This window comes from Takifugu rubripes, chromosome 22 (assembly GCF_901000725.2).
Source record: "Takifugu rubripes chromosome 22, fTakRub1.2, whole genome shotgun sequence".
NCBI classification, from domain to species: Eukaryota; Metazoa; Chordata; class Actinopteri; order Tetraodontiformes; family Tetraodontidae; genus Takifugu; species Takifugu rubripes.
The window spans coordinates 3,240,453-3,256,999 of record NC_042306.1 but is presented as its reverse complement, the minus strand read 5'-3'; the positions used below and the strand labels follow the sequence as shown (position 1 = coordinate 3,256,999).

Here is a 16,547-nt window from a genome sequence, read left to right as displayed (position 1 = left end):
AAGTATTCGTCTTCTCAGATGAGTCGGAGGCGCAACACAACGTATCAGAACTTTGATTTGGGATCTGAAAGTTTGGGGTCCAACAATAGTGAGATGTTCATCTCAAAAGGTTCCTGGTACTATTGTTTCCAAAGAACTTTAAGTGCAACTTTCTCCCTGTCTGATGAGCAGCAGTAAATCTGAATGCAGAGCAGCACTGAGTCCTTTAAGTTGACCCTGGTGATCTACATATTACCACGTGTCCTCATTGAGGACGTTGTTCATCCATCCATCCATCCGTCCATCCATCCATCCATCCATCCATCCATCCATCCATCCATCCATCCATCCATCCATCCATCCATCCGTCCGTCCATCCATCCATCCATCCATCCATCCATCCATCCATCCATTCATCTGGGCAGCCGTCTGTCTGTCCATCCATCCGTCCGTCCATCCGTCCATCCATCCATCCGTCCATCCATCCATTCATCTGGGCAGCCGTCTGTCTGTCTGTCCATCCATCCGTCCGTCCGTCCGTCCGTCCGTCCGTCCGTCCGTCCGTCCGTCCGTCCGTCCGTCCATCCATCCGTCCATCCATCCATTCATCTGGGCAGCCGTCTGTCTGTCCATCCATCCGTCCATCCATCCATCCGTCCGTCCGTCCATCCATCCATCCATCCATCCAGCTGTCTGTCCGTCCGTCCACCCGTCCATCCGTCCATCTGTCCATCCACCCGTCCATCCATCCATCCATGGGCCTCATAGTCTGATGATGACTAAAGTGGGGGTATATGCAGCCATTTGTGTCCATCCTAATGCCCTTCTGCCTTTGAGCAAGTGCCTCGATACATATGACCCTGTGGTTTGGGACCATTGAGATCCAGGTCCAACTCAGGACAGGTCTCAGAGAGAGACGAATCCGTCCACTCCCATTTGTGGGAATCATCATCATGTATGTGTAAGAAGCAGGTGGTGACTAGCTGGAGCTCCATGGGCCTCATTTATCCAGAGACTGGAAATATTTATCATGGTGCAGATCTAAAGATGTAAATACACCATCTGTCCACTCATCAACATCGTCTCACATTAGTGTTTCTTATTGAACTACAGACCTCAACATCAGGTTCTTCACCCAGCGTCAGCACCTCAGTCTGGACTACAGAGGAGAAGGGAGACGAGAATCATGATGTAACAGAAAGGGAGACCTGGACACTTTGCAGGCAAAGCTATAATTGAGTATGAATTCCCCTCGGAGCCAAACCTTTTGCTTGTGCCAAACAGCTTTTGTGTCGTTGTCATGGCAACCTCTCCGCTATTGGCAGAGCTAATGGTGCAACCAGGCCTATTGTGTGGCTTATTGTCACACAGCTGCGGGCTTGTACAGTTTGGGGTCCAGTTTTTAAACAGAAGACATGCTAAAGAAGACAGTTTGTGGGACAGATGGAGGACATCCATGTCATTGCACAGTGACGTAACAGTTGACTCCTGGAAGTTTGCTAATTTCTTTGCTAGCAAGACATTCAAAACAGCATTCTAAGATGTCCAGCTACCATATTTTGGTCCCCTGCCAATGTCCTCCAGCTGATACTGGACACGGCAAGTATCAGCTGTCCACGTGTTTAGATTTAGCTGTCAGCTGACTCCTGATGCAACAGCTGCAACCTCATTAGGAGACAAGCGTCCGATGTGTTTATGTGCAGCGGTTCGGGAACATGAGGGGGAAGCATTTACAATGAGACGGCCAGGCTGTTGTGTCCTCAACCGCAGGTCAGAGGAGAAAGACTGATGAAAAAAGAAGCCGGGGTCAGAGGGTGCATCCAAAAACAGGAGGACACCTGAAAATCACTCAGCTCTTTTCTTGGGGGGATGAATTCATATTGAGTTTGCAAAAGGTTTCATTATTAGACGAGCACAAACTGTTGTCTTCATCAGGAGTGGACACAATGCAGTGTCCTGTCCTGATAATTGGTTTGAATCAGCAGATTTTTCTTACTCAGTGTCCTAAGAAGCGGCCCGCCACCTCATTTATCATCTTATCTTTTAATTGGATGAGCTTCAGGTGACTTTATAAGGTGATGCCATCTTTTGGGTCTCGGCTGTGATGATCAACACAGGAAGTAACCACAACAATGTCCAAACTATCCTAAAGTGACTGTATATATTTGATTCTAGAGAAAAGTATCCAAGCCTTAACTCTGATGAGTGTGTGAGCTGCCCTTCAGAGCAGCCGAGCAGAACATTTAGCACCTACAGAAAAAGATTCAGCTCCGAAAGTGTGACTGCATCGGTGGTTTAAAATAGTTTCTGTGTTTGCTTCAGGATGTTTCCTGAGGGTGGCTTTAACATTTTAGAATCCGCACCCTTTCAGCAGCTCTACAGCAGGGTCATCGTGTGCCTGCGTGTGTGTGTGTGTGCGTGTGTGTGTGTGTAAATTATTGAGCAGCGGTGGGTTTTCACTCAGAGTGAATCGACATTAAATCCGAGCATCTTTATCTTCCCCTCACTGACCTGCTCAGTACCATCCACAGTGTGCAGCTGGGCCACATTAATTATTCACCGTTATTACTTTCTGAATGGACCATGGAAGCCTTCAGCTTCGGCCCTCCCTCTTCATCACTCCTTTCGACACTATCCAAGAAATGTTTTTCACTCCGTCAGAATCTGAACACTTCAGTATTAGCTGTTAGCTAAAGGCTAGAAAATCGGCACTAGCTGCACTGTCTGAGGTTTTTGAAAGTGAAGGTCAGACAAGGTCAGAGGGAGCCGCTTTTGGGTGGCGCAGGGTCGAGTAGAGTCGAGTTGAGTCGAGTATCACTTCTCTTTTGGGACAAACACAGATGGAGAAGATCAAGAATGAGAACATCAAAGGGAGGCGCGTTAGACATGTTGGAAGTAAAGTGTGAGATAGTTGGGACACGTCCAGAGGAGGGACAGTGGACTTAGAGAAACATTTATGTAGAGTAACAATGACTACACGCACTCGTTCAGAGAGAGGTGGCTGAGCTGCCCTTAACAGGCATTTGGGGGCTCAAGAGTACCTCGGCAGAGCCCAGTCCCCTACAAGCAGGGGACCAGGAAGAAGACCTAAGAGGAGATGGAGGTAGATTTGTGTCAAATATTTATGTTTTCCTGCAGGATTCTCAATAAATGTGACTTAAAATCATTATTTATCACCTAACAACAAAAAAACGGGATTTATACCTCAGAAACCGGATCCAGCAGAGATCTCTGCATCGGCATCTGGATCCAGGAGAAGACATGAGATGAACAACCTGTAATTATGAGCCTCCAACATTTTCTCTAACAGCGGTTGGAGGCTGATGACCTCAGAAGGTAATATAGATGTAGAACAGCATCCTGGACACACAGATTGGCGCCGCTGATCTTCCTCTTGCGTGACAAGCTGAGTATCACACATACGCTTGTGCATGTGTGCTCGTGATGCAAGCGGATTTGACTTCTGGGAGGACACAATCTTCTTATTCACATTCTGTGTGTGTCTGTCCCCCATGACCCACTGTAATCCTGTGGTCTGCAACTGTAACACGCACACACACACACACACACACAGACACACACACACACACACAGAGTTCAGCATCAGTCTCGGCTGACATTCAGGTCTAATGGAAATAATCTGATATGATCTGTAGCTAACATTTGTGACCAAGTGTCAGTCAGTCAGTCAGACAGACACAAACAGACAGACAGAGAGACAGACAGACAGACAGACAGACAGACACAAACAGACAGACAGACACAAACAGACAGACAGAGAGACAGACAGACAGACAGACAGACACACAGATAGACAGACACAAACAGACAGACAGAGAGACAGACAGACAGATAGAAAGAGAGACAGACAGACACAAACAGACAGACAGACAGACAGACAGACAGACAGACAGACGAGGTGCCAGATGTTTTGTAAACGCACATTCATATTTATTACCATTTTTTTTAAACATCAGACTATAGATCAATAGACTTTGTGACATAGACTTTCCATTTGAAACATTCCTTTTTTTTTTACCCCCCCACATTCACTTTTGCCCCTCCCCAAAGAAAAGAGTAACTCCGATAGCAGCAGCCTGCAGGTACAATAGGACTTAAAAACTCTTATTCATTCAAATCGAGTGTATTCTCAAATGACTACAGCCTGTATGTACATGCACTAAAGTGCTAGTAGTTGAAAAGGCATGCAAATATTTGACCGATTTCTATCACGACCTCCCAAATATGCATAAAGTTTATTCTCTTTGCTGCCACCTGCAGTGATGCCCGACATTCATCCCCATGTAAAAAATAAACTAGATTAACATCAGAAATGACATCATGTGTGTCTGCTTCAGACCCAGTGAAGCAGGGGTTTTAAGTTCTTTTACTTTTACTTTTTCTTGAAAATAAAAAAAACCCTTAAACTCCAAAGGCCAGCAGAGACGGACACGCCCTCTTCCTGAAATAAAAACAAGATGCAAGACAACACAAAATATGTGTAATATAGAAAAATAAAAGCTTAAACATTAGGGGAAAGAAACACAAACCCTGTAAACGTCACAGAAATGCAACAGCTGGCCTACAAATTTCACAATAAAACACGTCAAATCTACATATATGTTGGTCTTAAAAATCATGTTGCCACAGATGTGATTCATGTGCTCTGTGTTTGCAGGCACCTCTTATGGAAATGTGAGATTACGGTCGGTGTTTTATGCTTTTTCATGTTACAGTGCCTTCCAGGTTCTCCTGGACTAAAGTTCAGGTTTCACGATGGTCAGCTGGTGCTACTAGGAGTAAAGCAAACCCCGCCCCCTTTTCAGCCTCCTGGGATCGGAGGTGGGGTTCTGAGGTCTTTAAGGTTGCCGTCGAGGGGAATGTCTCATGCCGGCTCCTCATCCTCCAGGATGGTCCTCTGGTGCCCTGCTGGTGGGAAAGTGCACCTCCTCTTTGAGGCCTCACCCCACTTGGGGGAGGAGGAGAGAGTGTGAGCGGCCCAGCGTGACGGGGGTCGGCGGTTGGCTGGGCGGGCTGGTCTCAGGAAGCAGGAGTCCAGGGGTGGAGCCACTGGCGAGCGAGGCAGGTCCTGCGACAAAGAGATGTTAGGCAGACTTGTTTCTGCAGTATAATATATATATTATAGCGTTATTGTAATCTTCCCAAAGAAAGAGTGAAAAAAGCCACCACTGGATTGAACACTCCCTGATTGGACCGAGGTCATGTGACCCGAACGCCCAGGCTGACGAGCTGCAGCAAGGTGTGATCACTAACGCTCGCCTTTCTCTAAAATGCTGCGGAAGTTACCTTGAAAACCCCACCGGGACACCCCGGCCCTGATCATAAAATAACTCCTCCCTGCCTGTCGACCGTCGGTGGACGGAAGATGAACTGAAGGGAAAAAAGGAGTCAGATGGATTAAATAAAAAAGATGGCTCCACCAAAGGGTGATGAGTTCACAACCTGCGAAAACAACAGATTTGTACAGGTGGTGCCAGCATCCAAAGGTTGTATTTTTGTTCGTTTTTTTAGGTCCCCAACCTTATTTCCCCTACTTTGGAACCCCCTGCACTTATTGTCCTCCTGTTCTCGGGGCTTCAGCCTGTTCACATTTAACTTTTCCTCTTGTTATGCTAACACATTCATTCAGTAGATGCAAGAAAAGACCTGCAAGGTCAGGAAATTATTTCAGTCTCTGTTCATGTGAATTTATTAAGTCCTCTTGAGAACCAGCAGTGCACCATAATGGTGTTAAAGTCGGGCCTGCTCTTTTCACCACACACAACTATGTAATTCAGAATAGAAGATTTCTTTCTGGGTCTCAAGAGTATAAAGGTTTTAACCTTTTTTTTCTGATACATGATGGTTGTAGAAGCGATTTTTTTGAGAAAAGCCTCACTAACAGGAGGTTTTTCTCCTCACTGTTAGCAGCTGGTCTCATGAGGGGACAGTAAAAAACTCACTGTGTCTTTGCTCAGAATCGCTGATACAACCCCGAGCGCACGTCTTTGGACTGTAGGAGGAGGCTGAACTGAACCCGTGGAGACACAGGAAGAACATGCAGAGAGAAGCCCCCGGCCCAAAGGAGACCTGGGACCTACTTTATGTGAGGCCACCACACCACCATGCCGCCACGTGGGTTTCCCTTTTTTAATGTTGATAATGTTGAGAGCACCACAGTTCCACAGTTCATGCAGCCTCTAATCACACCAAAGGTGGACGACATGTGGCCTTTTCCTGCCATCGCACATAAAGCTGGCCAAGATATCTGCGAGCGAAGGCTCTCGCCCCTGCGGCTCTGGCCTCATTTTGGGGAAAGGTCATGTCGTCCACCTTCACATATAGTTTTTATGCATTAAATGTTTACAAGAGTTCAGGCAACAACACTGAAGACTGCAACACAAAGAAGTTGTCAGTGATGGTTCCACCTTGAAAGAGAAATCCACCTCCAAACGGTCGTAAATCAGGCATTCAGCCATCTCATCAACCACTCAAAGGTTGTTCCAATATTTGAACTGGTTTTGGCATCATAAGTGCATCAAAAGGAATTGTGCGTTCAATAAACTCAAGTAACGGCGTGTCACAAGGTGGATTTTTCTGCTGAGCATGTAAAATGGACCAATAAACCAGTTAAACCCCAGCAAACAGCAGGAAAGAGAGTAGAACTTGACCATCATCTTCATTTAGTCAGAGAGATTTGTTAGTGGGGAGGGAGACGACCGAGGCGAACTGCAGGAGGAATCATAGACCGACAAACGCACAACACCACAGTAAACGTCACAGTCTGTTCGTGATGGACACACGGCGATGCAAAGACGAGCTGGAAAAAACCCAAAATGATCCATACTGAACTCTACGGATCCCAGCAGACAGTTAACCTGCGCTGACGAATGTGAAGAGTCTTCATATGTTAACGACCTTCATCGGTGGCGACACAGTTCGGCGTGAAACGCAGCCCGTTCCCGGACGCGCAAGTCACACCAACTGGATACAACCGAATTCTAAAGGACCATATAGGCAGTTTGCAGGGTCCACTTGAGGGCCAAATCACCCGACTGCACGTTTCATTTAAGCTGGGAACTACCTCAGCTCAAAGCAGGCTGCCATGAAAGCCAAACTATGGGCGCCCGATTTCATGAATCTTATTAAAGGTGCAGATGTTTACACCAGGGTCCAAATCCGACTTTGCCGTCAGATAAGATCAGCCTTTCCTTTGGTTCCTGGTTCACTGCAGCCTCCAGCAGCTGTGCACACGTCTCGGAAGTCACGATAACAGTCATTAACCAGCTTTGCACCGGGTTTACGATACAGCCGCGCTATTACGGGTCAGCTAACGAGTGTAGAGACACAATCGGGCACTGACTGATGTCAAAGGGAGAGTGGTCACATGACCAGACCTTCGATCATGTCAATCACTAAAGGTGCCATTCATACATATCAAGTGTATTTTTTATCGCACTACTTATAAGCCAATTATCTCCATTTTGTCCAGATTGATAAAACATTAAAAAAGGTCACATGTTCAACCCGCTTAGGGGTTGAAGACCCAGCAGACCCTTGCCTGGACAAAGCCCTTCTCCTTGAATTTGATGTTCTATGGGCAACAATATTAATCAAATCAGAAGCTGTTTTCAGCTCACTGACGTAATTACAGCTTAATAAATGTCCACTGTAACTGATTTCCGATCCCTTTGTTAATCTTCTAAAGCTGATTTTCCGAGTGCAGTCGTATAAGATTTGATTGCGCGATACCGCAACATAGATGTGATTTATGGTTAATGGAATAAAACATGCAGTAACACCATTATGGTCCTTTAAAATGGTCTTACTAAACAAAAAAAAAAGAATATATATAAGAAAAACAAGCACAGAGCATGCATGTGTTAACATGAAGAAACAGGACTTTCTGACATCACTTCGATGAGTCGACACACTGTCACTCTGTTGTCCTGTGAAGCATGCATCTATGGAGAGGGTGTGGAGGAGGAGGAGGACAGGGATCTGCAGGGCGTGAGGGGTGACATCCGTGTGGCTGTGGCTAAAGTTTGCAGAGGACCAGAAGGAGGAAGAGGAACTTACATCATGGAGACAAGCAGAGTTATAATCCCCAAGGAGTTGTTAGTATTACAGTGTGGTTCTGGATCAGAGTACAGCGGATGGCGAGGGAGAGGGGGAGATAATACCCAGATGGGAGGAGACAAAGGGGGAGAAGGAGGGAAAATAAACGAGGAAATGTTAACCAGGTAAAGTCAGGTCGGAAAGGAATATAAATCATTTTATAGACAGCCTGTGGCAGATTTCAAAGACTTGAAAGAAACCCAAAGAAACGTTGAACCATGACTCTCAGTCAGTACAGTCTGGGGAAGTGTTACTACATGGTAATATGCCAATATTGGTATAATTAGCAACACAGTGCGGTATACATCCATATACTCTACATTTACATGCTACACTGTTAAATTGAAATATTTTTTAAAATATTTGTGCCGAGCATATCCACATCTGCAGTACAGAGTGGACGGCAACGTTCAATGAACATTTGCTAACTGAAAATGTTTAACTGTCCTCCACAAGCATCCTGCTCTAATTTGCAGATGTGGGAAGAGCAGCTGCTGATGATGGAGGACAATTCTGTGGGATTATGGTGCCGTCCACAGTCCAGTAGATGAACGTGTTCTTCTCCTGCTACCTCTCAGTCATTTCTTTTTTCTTAAGTGTTGCTGAGCGGCTGGTAAAAACAGGGCCAGCTGGTGGTTCTTTTAGAGGACTCTAACAACCTCAAGAACCGGAACCATTTTGAATTTTGCCCTGACGATGGCCCCGTCGCTACAATCCCACTAGGATCCCTACTGAGGGTTTCGTTTCCCAGTTGACTCGGTCATGCCTCAGTAGTAGCAAAAGCAATGAAATGAAAGCCGTACTGCAGTGATTGGGCACATGAGAAGAGACCCGAGAGCATCTACGTCACATAGAGCCAGGAAGGAAAGCTCAATATAGTCATCAAATATATCACCTTTACCAGTGCATCAGTCAGAGCTTTTCATCTGAGAAAAAGAGCATCGATATTCTCTGATTAGAAACAGAATATACCACATTCACAGGGCTGTAGGATGAAACAACCGATCCTTTCAGTTGGTATATTTACCTCCATACAGCCTGGCTGTCGGTCTGTGTCGGCCTGTCTGTTGTTGTCTCTGCTCTGTCCACCGGCCTGCAGCCTCCGCTCCTCTCTTAAGTTCTGCTCCTGCATCTTCTTGTTCAGGATTCGGGCTGCGTTTTCAGCCAGCGTGTAGCCAGGCGGTGCTGAAAGGTCCTGCCGTATGCTCACCACTTCTGGGTTTTTGTCGCCTTGCGTTTCCACTATAAGCTGCACGGGACTGGGTGAGCGCCCACGAGCTGTCCGAAGGAATTCCTGCACGAGAACACCCTGAGGATGGCAAGGATCCATAGTGGAGGGATGGCCAGGACGAGAGCGACTGGGGGACTTGTTGAACTTCTGCATGGAGTCGTAGGATGCCGGAGTGTGGTCAATGATGTTAAAGAGGCTGGAGAGTCCGTCATTGATGGTGGTATGGACGGGACTGTCACGAGTCGTGGTGGAGCGAGCCCAGGCGGACTCGCTGTTGCCTTTCTGCGGTGTGGTGGGGGTGGCGGTTCGACAAGCATTGGGTAGATCCACTTTATTGGATGTGGACAATTTCCGTTGGAGTTTGGGCGAACCGTACTTTGGTGAGCAGCAGGGACGCTCAAATTTGCTCTGGACAACAGGTGAATACTGCACCTTTCTCGTGTTCCGGGACGGCGAGGAAATAGGTGTGCCTCCGCCTTTTGGGGTGAGGCAGCGGTGGGGACTGCTGGTGAGGTTCCTAAGCAGGTCTGTTTGTAGGCCCACGCTGATGGTCTGGGTGGTCTGTGTTCCTCGTGTGGTAAATCCATTCGTTTGACAGGCAGTGTCCCGGACGACAGGACCTGGTGGGGAACGGATGGCGTTCCTCACAGAGATGGCCACTTCCTTCATGTCATCGCTTAAATTTCTAGAGAGCTGCAGGTCCAGTGGTGAAGCATATCCCACTGTGGGGCAGATGGGGGACTGGTTTGGAGATGTCCTTAATCCTCCACCCTCCAGAAGTCCGCAGGCCCACCTCCCACTGCTGAATACCTCATCTGGTCCATTGGCCCCCGCCCCAGCTTCCCCTCCAATCCTTGCTTTGGTCCCTTTGGCATACAGGTAGTCCGGCTCTTGGGCAGTTGGGTGCTCGGCTGCCCCAGTCCTGGAGGGGCTAAGGAGGACATGAATCCCACAGTTTTCTGCTCTCCCTGCACCATTGCCCCTCAGTGGAGACTTGTGGCAGTGGTCAGGGCTGCTCAAGGTGCTGGTGGTCAGGGTGGCGCTGGTGGTAAGAAACCAGGCCGGTGGATGGAATGGATCAAGAACGCGTTCCCCTCCCTGAGCCTCAATGGTCGATGTTTCTCGGGTGGAACCTGGACCTGATGGAGTCGTTGGGAAGTCCCAGCCCTTGTTGTTGAACTCTTCAATGTATTTGAGGTCATCTGGAGATAGAGGGGGGGTGACGTCATCTTGGACCTGTTCATCATTGCGAGTCTTGACGGGGAGGAATGGTGAGCTGTCCATTAAACGTTGGAAGTCGCTCATTGAGCACACCGACTTTGCTCTGTGCAGATAATCGATCAACAAAACACCCATCAAAACAGCTGAACCTTAAATAACATGAAGCCATTTGAATAGGTATCGCTCACAAAACCACAGTTGAAATATCAATATTCTTTTGCCATGAAGTCACCTGAGCAGACTCCCAACACCCAGCTCCTCATCTCCATGCTCAAGATCACCTTCTCCCTCTGAAATCTCATTCAGAGCCTGAAACACGAGACAAAAATGAAATCCCGCGAAGAGATTTGGTTCAACATTTGTAAAAACAAAATGTTTAAAAGTCCATCATTCTGAAAGGTTAATACTGAATGTATATGTCAATGCAACGTCTAATATTCACTGAAGACAGTCTGCAGTTGTACCATCCATCCCTTTTATAGTATGCTGTGATGAACTGATAGAAATAAATTCCCAAAATAAGGTGCAATGGTGAGATCAAGAGTTTAAATTCTGGAGCTGGTGTTACCTCTTCCATGCAGGGGAACTTCTTCTCACTCTCCAGTCTGGAGGGTGGAGGAACCTCAAGGCCGCAAAGGGGATCTAAAGACAGCGCATCCAGGAACAGGTTTTCCGTTGGCCCTTTTAGCCTCATCACAGCCCCCTGCTCCTCCAGCATGGCCTCAGAATCAGAGTGGGAGCGAGTGGAAGACCCTGGGATTGGAGTGGATGTACAGGGGCGAGGTGACCTGGGAGTGACGTCCTGAGTGGAAAATACGCCTTCATGGTCCGAGTTGCCCTCGATGCCCTCAACTCGCCGTGTGGTCACCTCTCTCTGTAACTGCAAAATGAAGCACCATGAGCCTTGTGAATAGGTGCGATAACCTCAGTGAAGCTGTGTCTTTAAACCAAAAACATGGGGGGGTAACCTTTTTTTAGCAGACTGAGGAATCTGGTGGCAGCAGACACCACCAAAATCTATGGAGAACCCAGTGAGCTTGCAGAGGAGCACAAACACCTGGGCACTATCTTTAAAAATTTAATTCCTAATTCTAATTCCTCTAATTGAGGAGATTCTCAGGAAATGTCCCCAGAGGCAGTACCTCGTATACATCACAAGTGCTTCGGAGTAAATAAGAGGATCCTCCAGGCCTTCTGCTACTCTTTCATCAAGAGCGTCACCATCACTGCTCTAAGATCCTTGGAATATCTCTCAGACCCACGTAGTGATAGTAGACTGAATCAATGAAGAGCCCTTTTTAATTTATTAACCCCTGGACCACCCCGCATTTGGACAGACAGCAGTGATTATGATCGACTGAGATGGACTCTTGTTGAAGATGGAGCAGCCTTACTGCGTCCTGCCATCAATATTGTCAATACTGAAAATAGCAAATCAGACTGTGCTGCCAGCATCCGGTTACAGTGACTCTACAGTGTTAGATTGGCCACGGAGTTCCTCAAGGTTCTCTACTTGGACCTGTCCTTTTCCTTTCTGGGAGCGAAAGAATCTGGAAGCGAAAGTCACAGAATCTCCTCATCGTATTTACGATACTTCCCACTAGTGGTATTTAGTTTATTAGCGTAACACTTGTTACTTGCTACTCACAGTTGCACTTCAACATGGTTTTAACTGGGAGAAGTACATCTATGCTAAAAACCTATGCTCTGATTTATTTAGGTTATACTTGGAATCTCGGTGAAAGCATGTCAGTTAAAAAATTTAAATTATATGTGTATATTTTTCACCACACGATTAACTGCAAGTTGTAGTTGGTATCTTAAGAACATAGCTAGCTGCACATTTCTGCTACCTGACGAGTATATCATCACTTAAGGTGATGTGTTGTGGCGGTTTGTGGCATTTCATCGCCTGAGATGACAGCCACACCTTTGGCTGTGCTGTCAAGCTGTTGACCTGCTCTCTGTCACTAAATAATGCATCGCTGCTTCCTGCTGCATGTCTCCACTTAGTAGCGCATCAGCGTGTTTATTTTCTGATCAAAGTCTCGTATTTGGAGTGCGTTCCACCTCCTATCATTCCGGTTCCTGCTATCTAAGCTAATAATATATCTTATATTAATGATTGCCTCTTGCTCTGAACATCAAACACGAGAGAGGTGAGATGATACCATATTTCTAATTAATTACAAAGGGCATCAGTTATTAAGGATGCCTTTGTGACATAATGGCTCTTGGCGTTTAATCTACGCAAGAACTTAACCCAAACACCAAAAGCATAGTGAGTAAAATCCTTCTGATACTTCAGCTGAGTTTGTTTGAGAAGTATATTTCTCCACTATAGAGTTGCCTGACAGTGAAATTTGTCAATGTAACAGCTGAAAGAGCTCTGAGAACTTGACAAGCGGATATATAATATATGGACAACATTCAGCTTATCCAGAGCTGGTCACTCATCGCTCATCTGTCTGTGATCGTCTCACCTTCTCCATCTTGTGGTGGAGCTCCTTCGTGTTGGCGTCCCACTCCTGCCGCTCCCTGTCGAAGCGCTCCAGCAGGTCGGCCCTCTCGCGGCCCCACCTCTTCTCTCCGTGCTGCAGTTTCCAGCGGAGGTCCAACGAGCTGCTGTGACTCTCGGCCAGAAGACGCAGATGCTCCTCACGCTCCTGATTCAGGGTCCACTCGGCATCTCGCTGCGCTTCGCCCCGCGTCTTGCCACCTGCCTCCAACTAGCCAAAGAGCAGCAACACATTCATTTTTGGTTGATCAGCGTCAATGTTAAATCAGTAAATGGTACAGTGGCCCCTCTTCCTCCAGCGAACCCTCCTCCTCCTCCTCCTGCAACATGTTGACCCATGTTATGTGAGCTAATGTGTTGGGCCCTGTTTCTCAAACACACCACAACACCATCCGGATTTCCCAGTAAAGCGGTCGCTCCAGTGACGTAAAGGCCCGTACTGGTACCTCTTCAGACCCCTGCACGCTATATGTTGACGTATCATCGAGCAAACATGAGTGACGCTACATCGGTGGCGTGTTAATGTCGACGAATGGTGTGTGTCATGTCACCGGATCTCTGTGTAATGTGACAGAGTAACGGGAACAAATGTGACTGAGACCAGACCAAGACCACCCACTCCCACGGTGCTGTGATTGAGGGTTGTTTCTAGCCTAGAGTGACATATTAGCTCAGGAGCTGAGGGCAATAACACAGACAACACTGTTATTACAGCAAAATGGTAGAAAGCAAAGTGTGTGTAGACGCAAAGTTCTGTAGACGTTTACAGGCTTCATGCAAGGTGTTGAAAGGACAGGAATGTAGCATCGACACTAACACCGACTTCATCACTGGACACTGACCAGGATATTCCCATGAACACACATTCTTGCACCCTTAATTCTGCTGTGACATCATACTAGATATCCATATGCATAGTCAGTCTCTTTCAATATGTTGCCTTATTAGATTAACTAAACCTTATTATGCATGTACTTGTCTATTATTGTCCCAGCTCTGTTATGTTGGATGAACATATCTTCTATTCTTTTGATTTGCTGATTTAATGATTCACTATTTTATGAGAAAATGGCCCAAATGGGCTGGAATGGTGCAGCAGGGTTGTCCCAACATGTTTACTGTCACCTTGTTGAACGCTTTGCTAATTCCCTGCGCCAGATTGTGTCCTGTCCCTTTAAGGAGAATGCTGAGACGCCATCTGTACCTGCGCAACCTGGCACTTCATCTCTGCCCACTTGACCTCCCAGGCAGCTTTGTCATTGGCGTAGGCCTGCTGCAGTTGGCACCGCTGCTTCTCCTCCTCCTGCAGCTCCTCTCTAAACTCCTCCAGCAGCGCTCGAAGGGCCTGCAGCACTTTCCGATTCTCTTCGAGCTGCACAAGAGATTGAAGCACAAACCAATGAAATATTGAAGATCCAGGCGTATCTTTTTCTTGACCTCTTGTTGTAATCCAGGCTGGTGTCCTTTGCTTCCCTTTAAAGTCCTTGAGGATAAACCTGTTTCCACAGTGCTTGATAAATCACTTTGACCTGACTCCTCCATCCCCTTCCCCATCTGTCCCTCAGTGTCCATTTAAATAACGTAATGTTTAAGCACCAACCTGACTTTAAATAACACAAACGTTCACATGAATGGACACAAACGGACTGTAACCCCAAACATCCTTATTCTTCAATTAAAAGACGCTAGATTTTGATTATTTATTATTTATCATTAATAAGCCTTCCAGCTCTATAACTGTCTAACAGTGTTGCACGTGCACGCATGTTGGTACAAAGGCAGAAGGCTGACGAGGCCAAAATTATCGCTGAAGGCAGGAACAGATTTGGGGCATTTCCTTCCCCACGACTGATTTCAAAGGTCTGAGCTTTTGAAGGGACACTAACGTACTACTGTCACAAGACATCCTGCCACCGACTGAAGGCAGCACGCTGTTGCAGCTGGCCGCCTGTAGCTCTAGACGCGCTGAGCGTTGTTAATAATTCAAATCTACAAATCTGCATCTGCTGATCTGCTGCTGAGGAAAGCAGATTGCAAGGAGGGGGCTAATACGGCATCCAAAAACGAATAAAGAACATGAAGTTTGCTTTGCTCTTCATAGTTGTTGACTGATAAAAGTAACAACAGGAGATGACTGTACCAGTGAGGCCATCTGTACGCAGCATAATTACAGTCTTTAACTAGTTATCTAGGTCAGATCTGGCATCAGACATCAGGACTTCAGACTTGCCAGTATTCATTTGAACGCAATTAAAATGAATGAGGAAAATAATGACGTGCAAACTCCCCATCCAATAATATAGTTTTTAATTTGGCAGGTGTGTTAGCAGAATAGAGTGTAGTTTTCCTGCAAACTAAACACAGTCGCATCTATTTTCTTTTGTAATATGGAGTACTGATTATGGAATCATTGCTTAATAGCACTTATTGGCAACACAAACCCTCTGGGGAACAGTTTTGTCAGGTTCTGTGTGCGCTTGTATCGGTACCTGCTGAGGAATCACGGTCCCGACCCCAAGAACATCCCTGGAGGCCTGAGTTAAACCCAGTCTTTCATCTCGCGCTGGCTCCCCCTCTGTCTGCTCCGCTATCTCTCCCAGGTCTGGGATGCCCTCCAACTTTTCAAACTGGGACGTGTGAAACACATAGAACAACATCAGGTGTTTCAGCTGAAGACAGGCGTCCATCCGTTTGACAGGCGCAAGACAAGACAAGAGCCCCTTGTTGAATTGGACCAGAATTCTCTTTTTAAGTACCAGCAGAAGAAAAATGATAAATCCTCACCTGTGCACCATCTGAATCTGCACGAATGAACCTAGCAATGACCTCAGAAGCACAGAGCAGCTTCTAAAGTAAAGTCTTCTCAGGTCCAGGTGACCAGGGACTCACCTCTGGCTGGGCTGTCTCCTCCTGCTCCTTGCAGCTGAGTCTCCGGCGCATCAGCATCGACCTGAGTTTCATGTAGAAGATGACAGTGTTGCGTCTGAAGAGGCGGACCTCCTGCTGCAGCGCTGCTCGCTCCTGAGTCCAGGGCGCCTCGTGACTCTGAAGCCCCGGCAGTTCCAGGCCACCTTGGTGGCCCTGAAGATGTAAATGCTCGTCTTCCTGCTGCAGGAGTGTTGTTAAAAGAGACTCGGATGTTTTAAAGTGCTCACATATTCTAACAGGCAGCAGTAGCGTGGTATGATGCTGTAGCCACAAAGCCGATCGCTGTGTGTGTGTGTGTGTGTGAGACAGGTATGTTTGTACCTGTGGAGCCGCAGACTCGCGTTCTTCTGTTGCCACTCGCAGCTTTCGTTCATGATCCAAGCGAAGTGAGAGGTCAGGAGCGAGCGTTTCCCGGAGCTGAACCCACAATAACACAAAACAGCCTCAAATAAATAACATCCATTTAAAAAAGTCTATGAGGTGCAAATATGTCTACTTTTAGTCTATAACCTCGAAGAAAATAGTGTTTAATGCTGCACATGATGGCATATT

The 16,547-nt window shown here is 46.8% G+C and overlaps 1 protein-coding gene across 6 annotated transcripts in view; it reads right to left on the bottom strand.

The window, feature by feature from the left end:
- Positions 1–3,908: 3,908 nt before the first annotated feature.
- The window catches only part of mtcl1 (microtubule crosslinking factor 1), a 31,477-nt gene continuing 18,838 nt past the window's right edge, over positions 3,909–16,547 (bottom strand). For 3 of the 6 annotated variants that reach the window (XM_029831720.1, XM_011616193.2, XM_029831721.1), the window contains 9 exons: positions 16,317–16,412; positions 15,957–16,175; positions 15,557–15,694; positions 14,272–14,439; positions 13,033–13,278; positions 11,118–11,429; positions 10,782–10,858; positions 9,125–10,652; positions 3,909–5,068 (listed from right to left, as the gene is read on the bottom strand). In XM_029831720.1, the coding sequence (XP_029687580.1) occupies positions 4,865–5,068; positions 9,125–10,652; positions 10,782–10,858; positions 11,118–11,429; positions 13,033–13,278; positions 14,272–14,439; positions 15,557–15,694; positions 15,957–16,175; positions 16,317–16,412 (2,988 nt within the window). In that variant the 3' untranslated portion in view covers positions 3,909–4,864. Of the gene's footprint in view, positions 5,069–8,058; positions 8,117–8,992; positions 9,024–9,124; positions 10,653–10,781; positions 10,859–11,117; positions 11,430–13,032; positions 13,279–14,271; positions 14,440–15,556; positions 15,695–15,956; positions 16,176–16,316; positions 16,413–16,547 lie in introns of all 6 variants that reach the window. The other 3 variants (XR_003887101.1, XM_029831722.1, XM_029831723.1) reach the window with 3 other exon arrangements.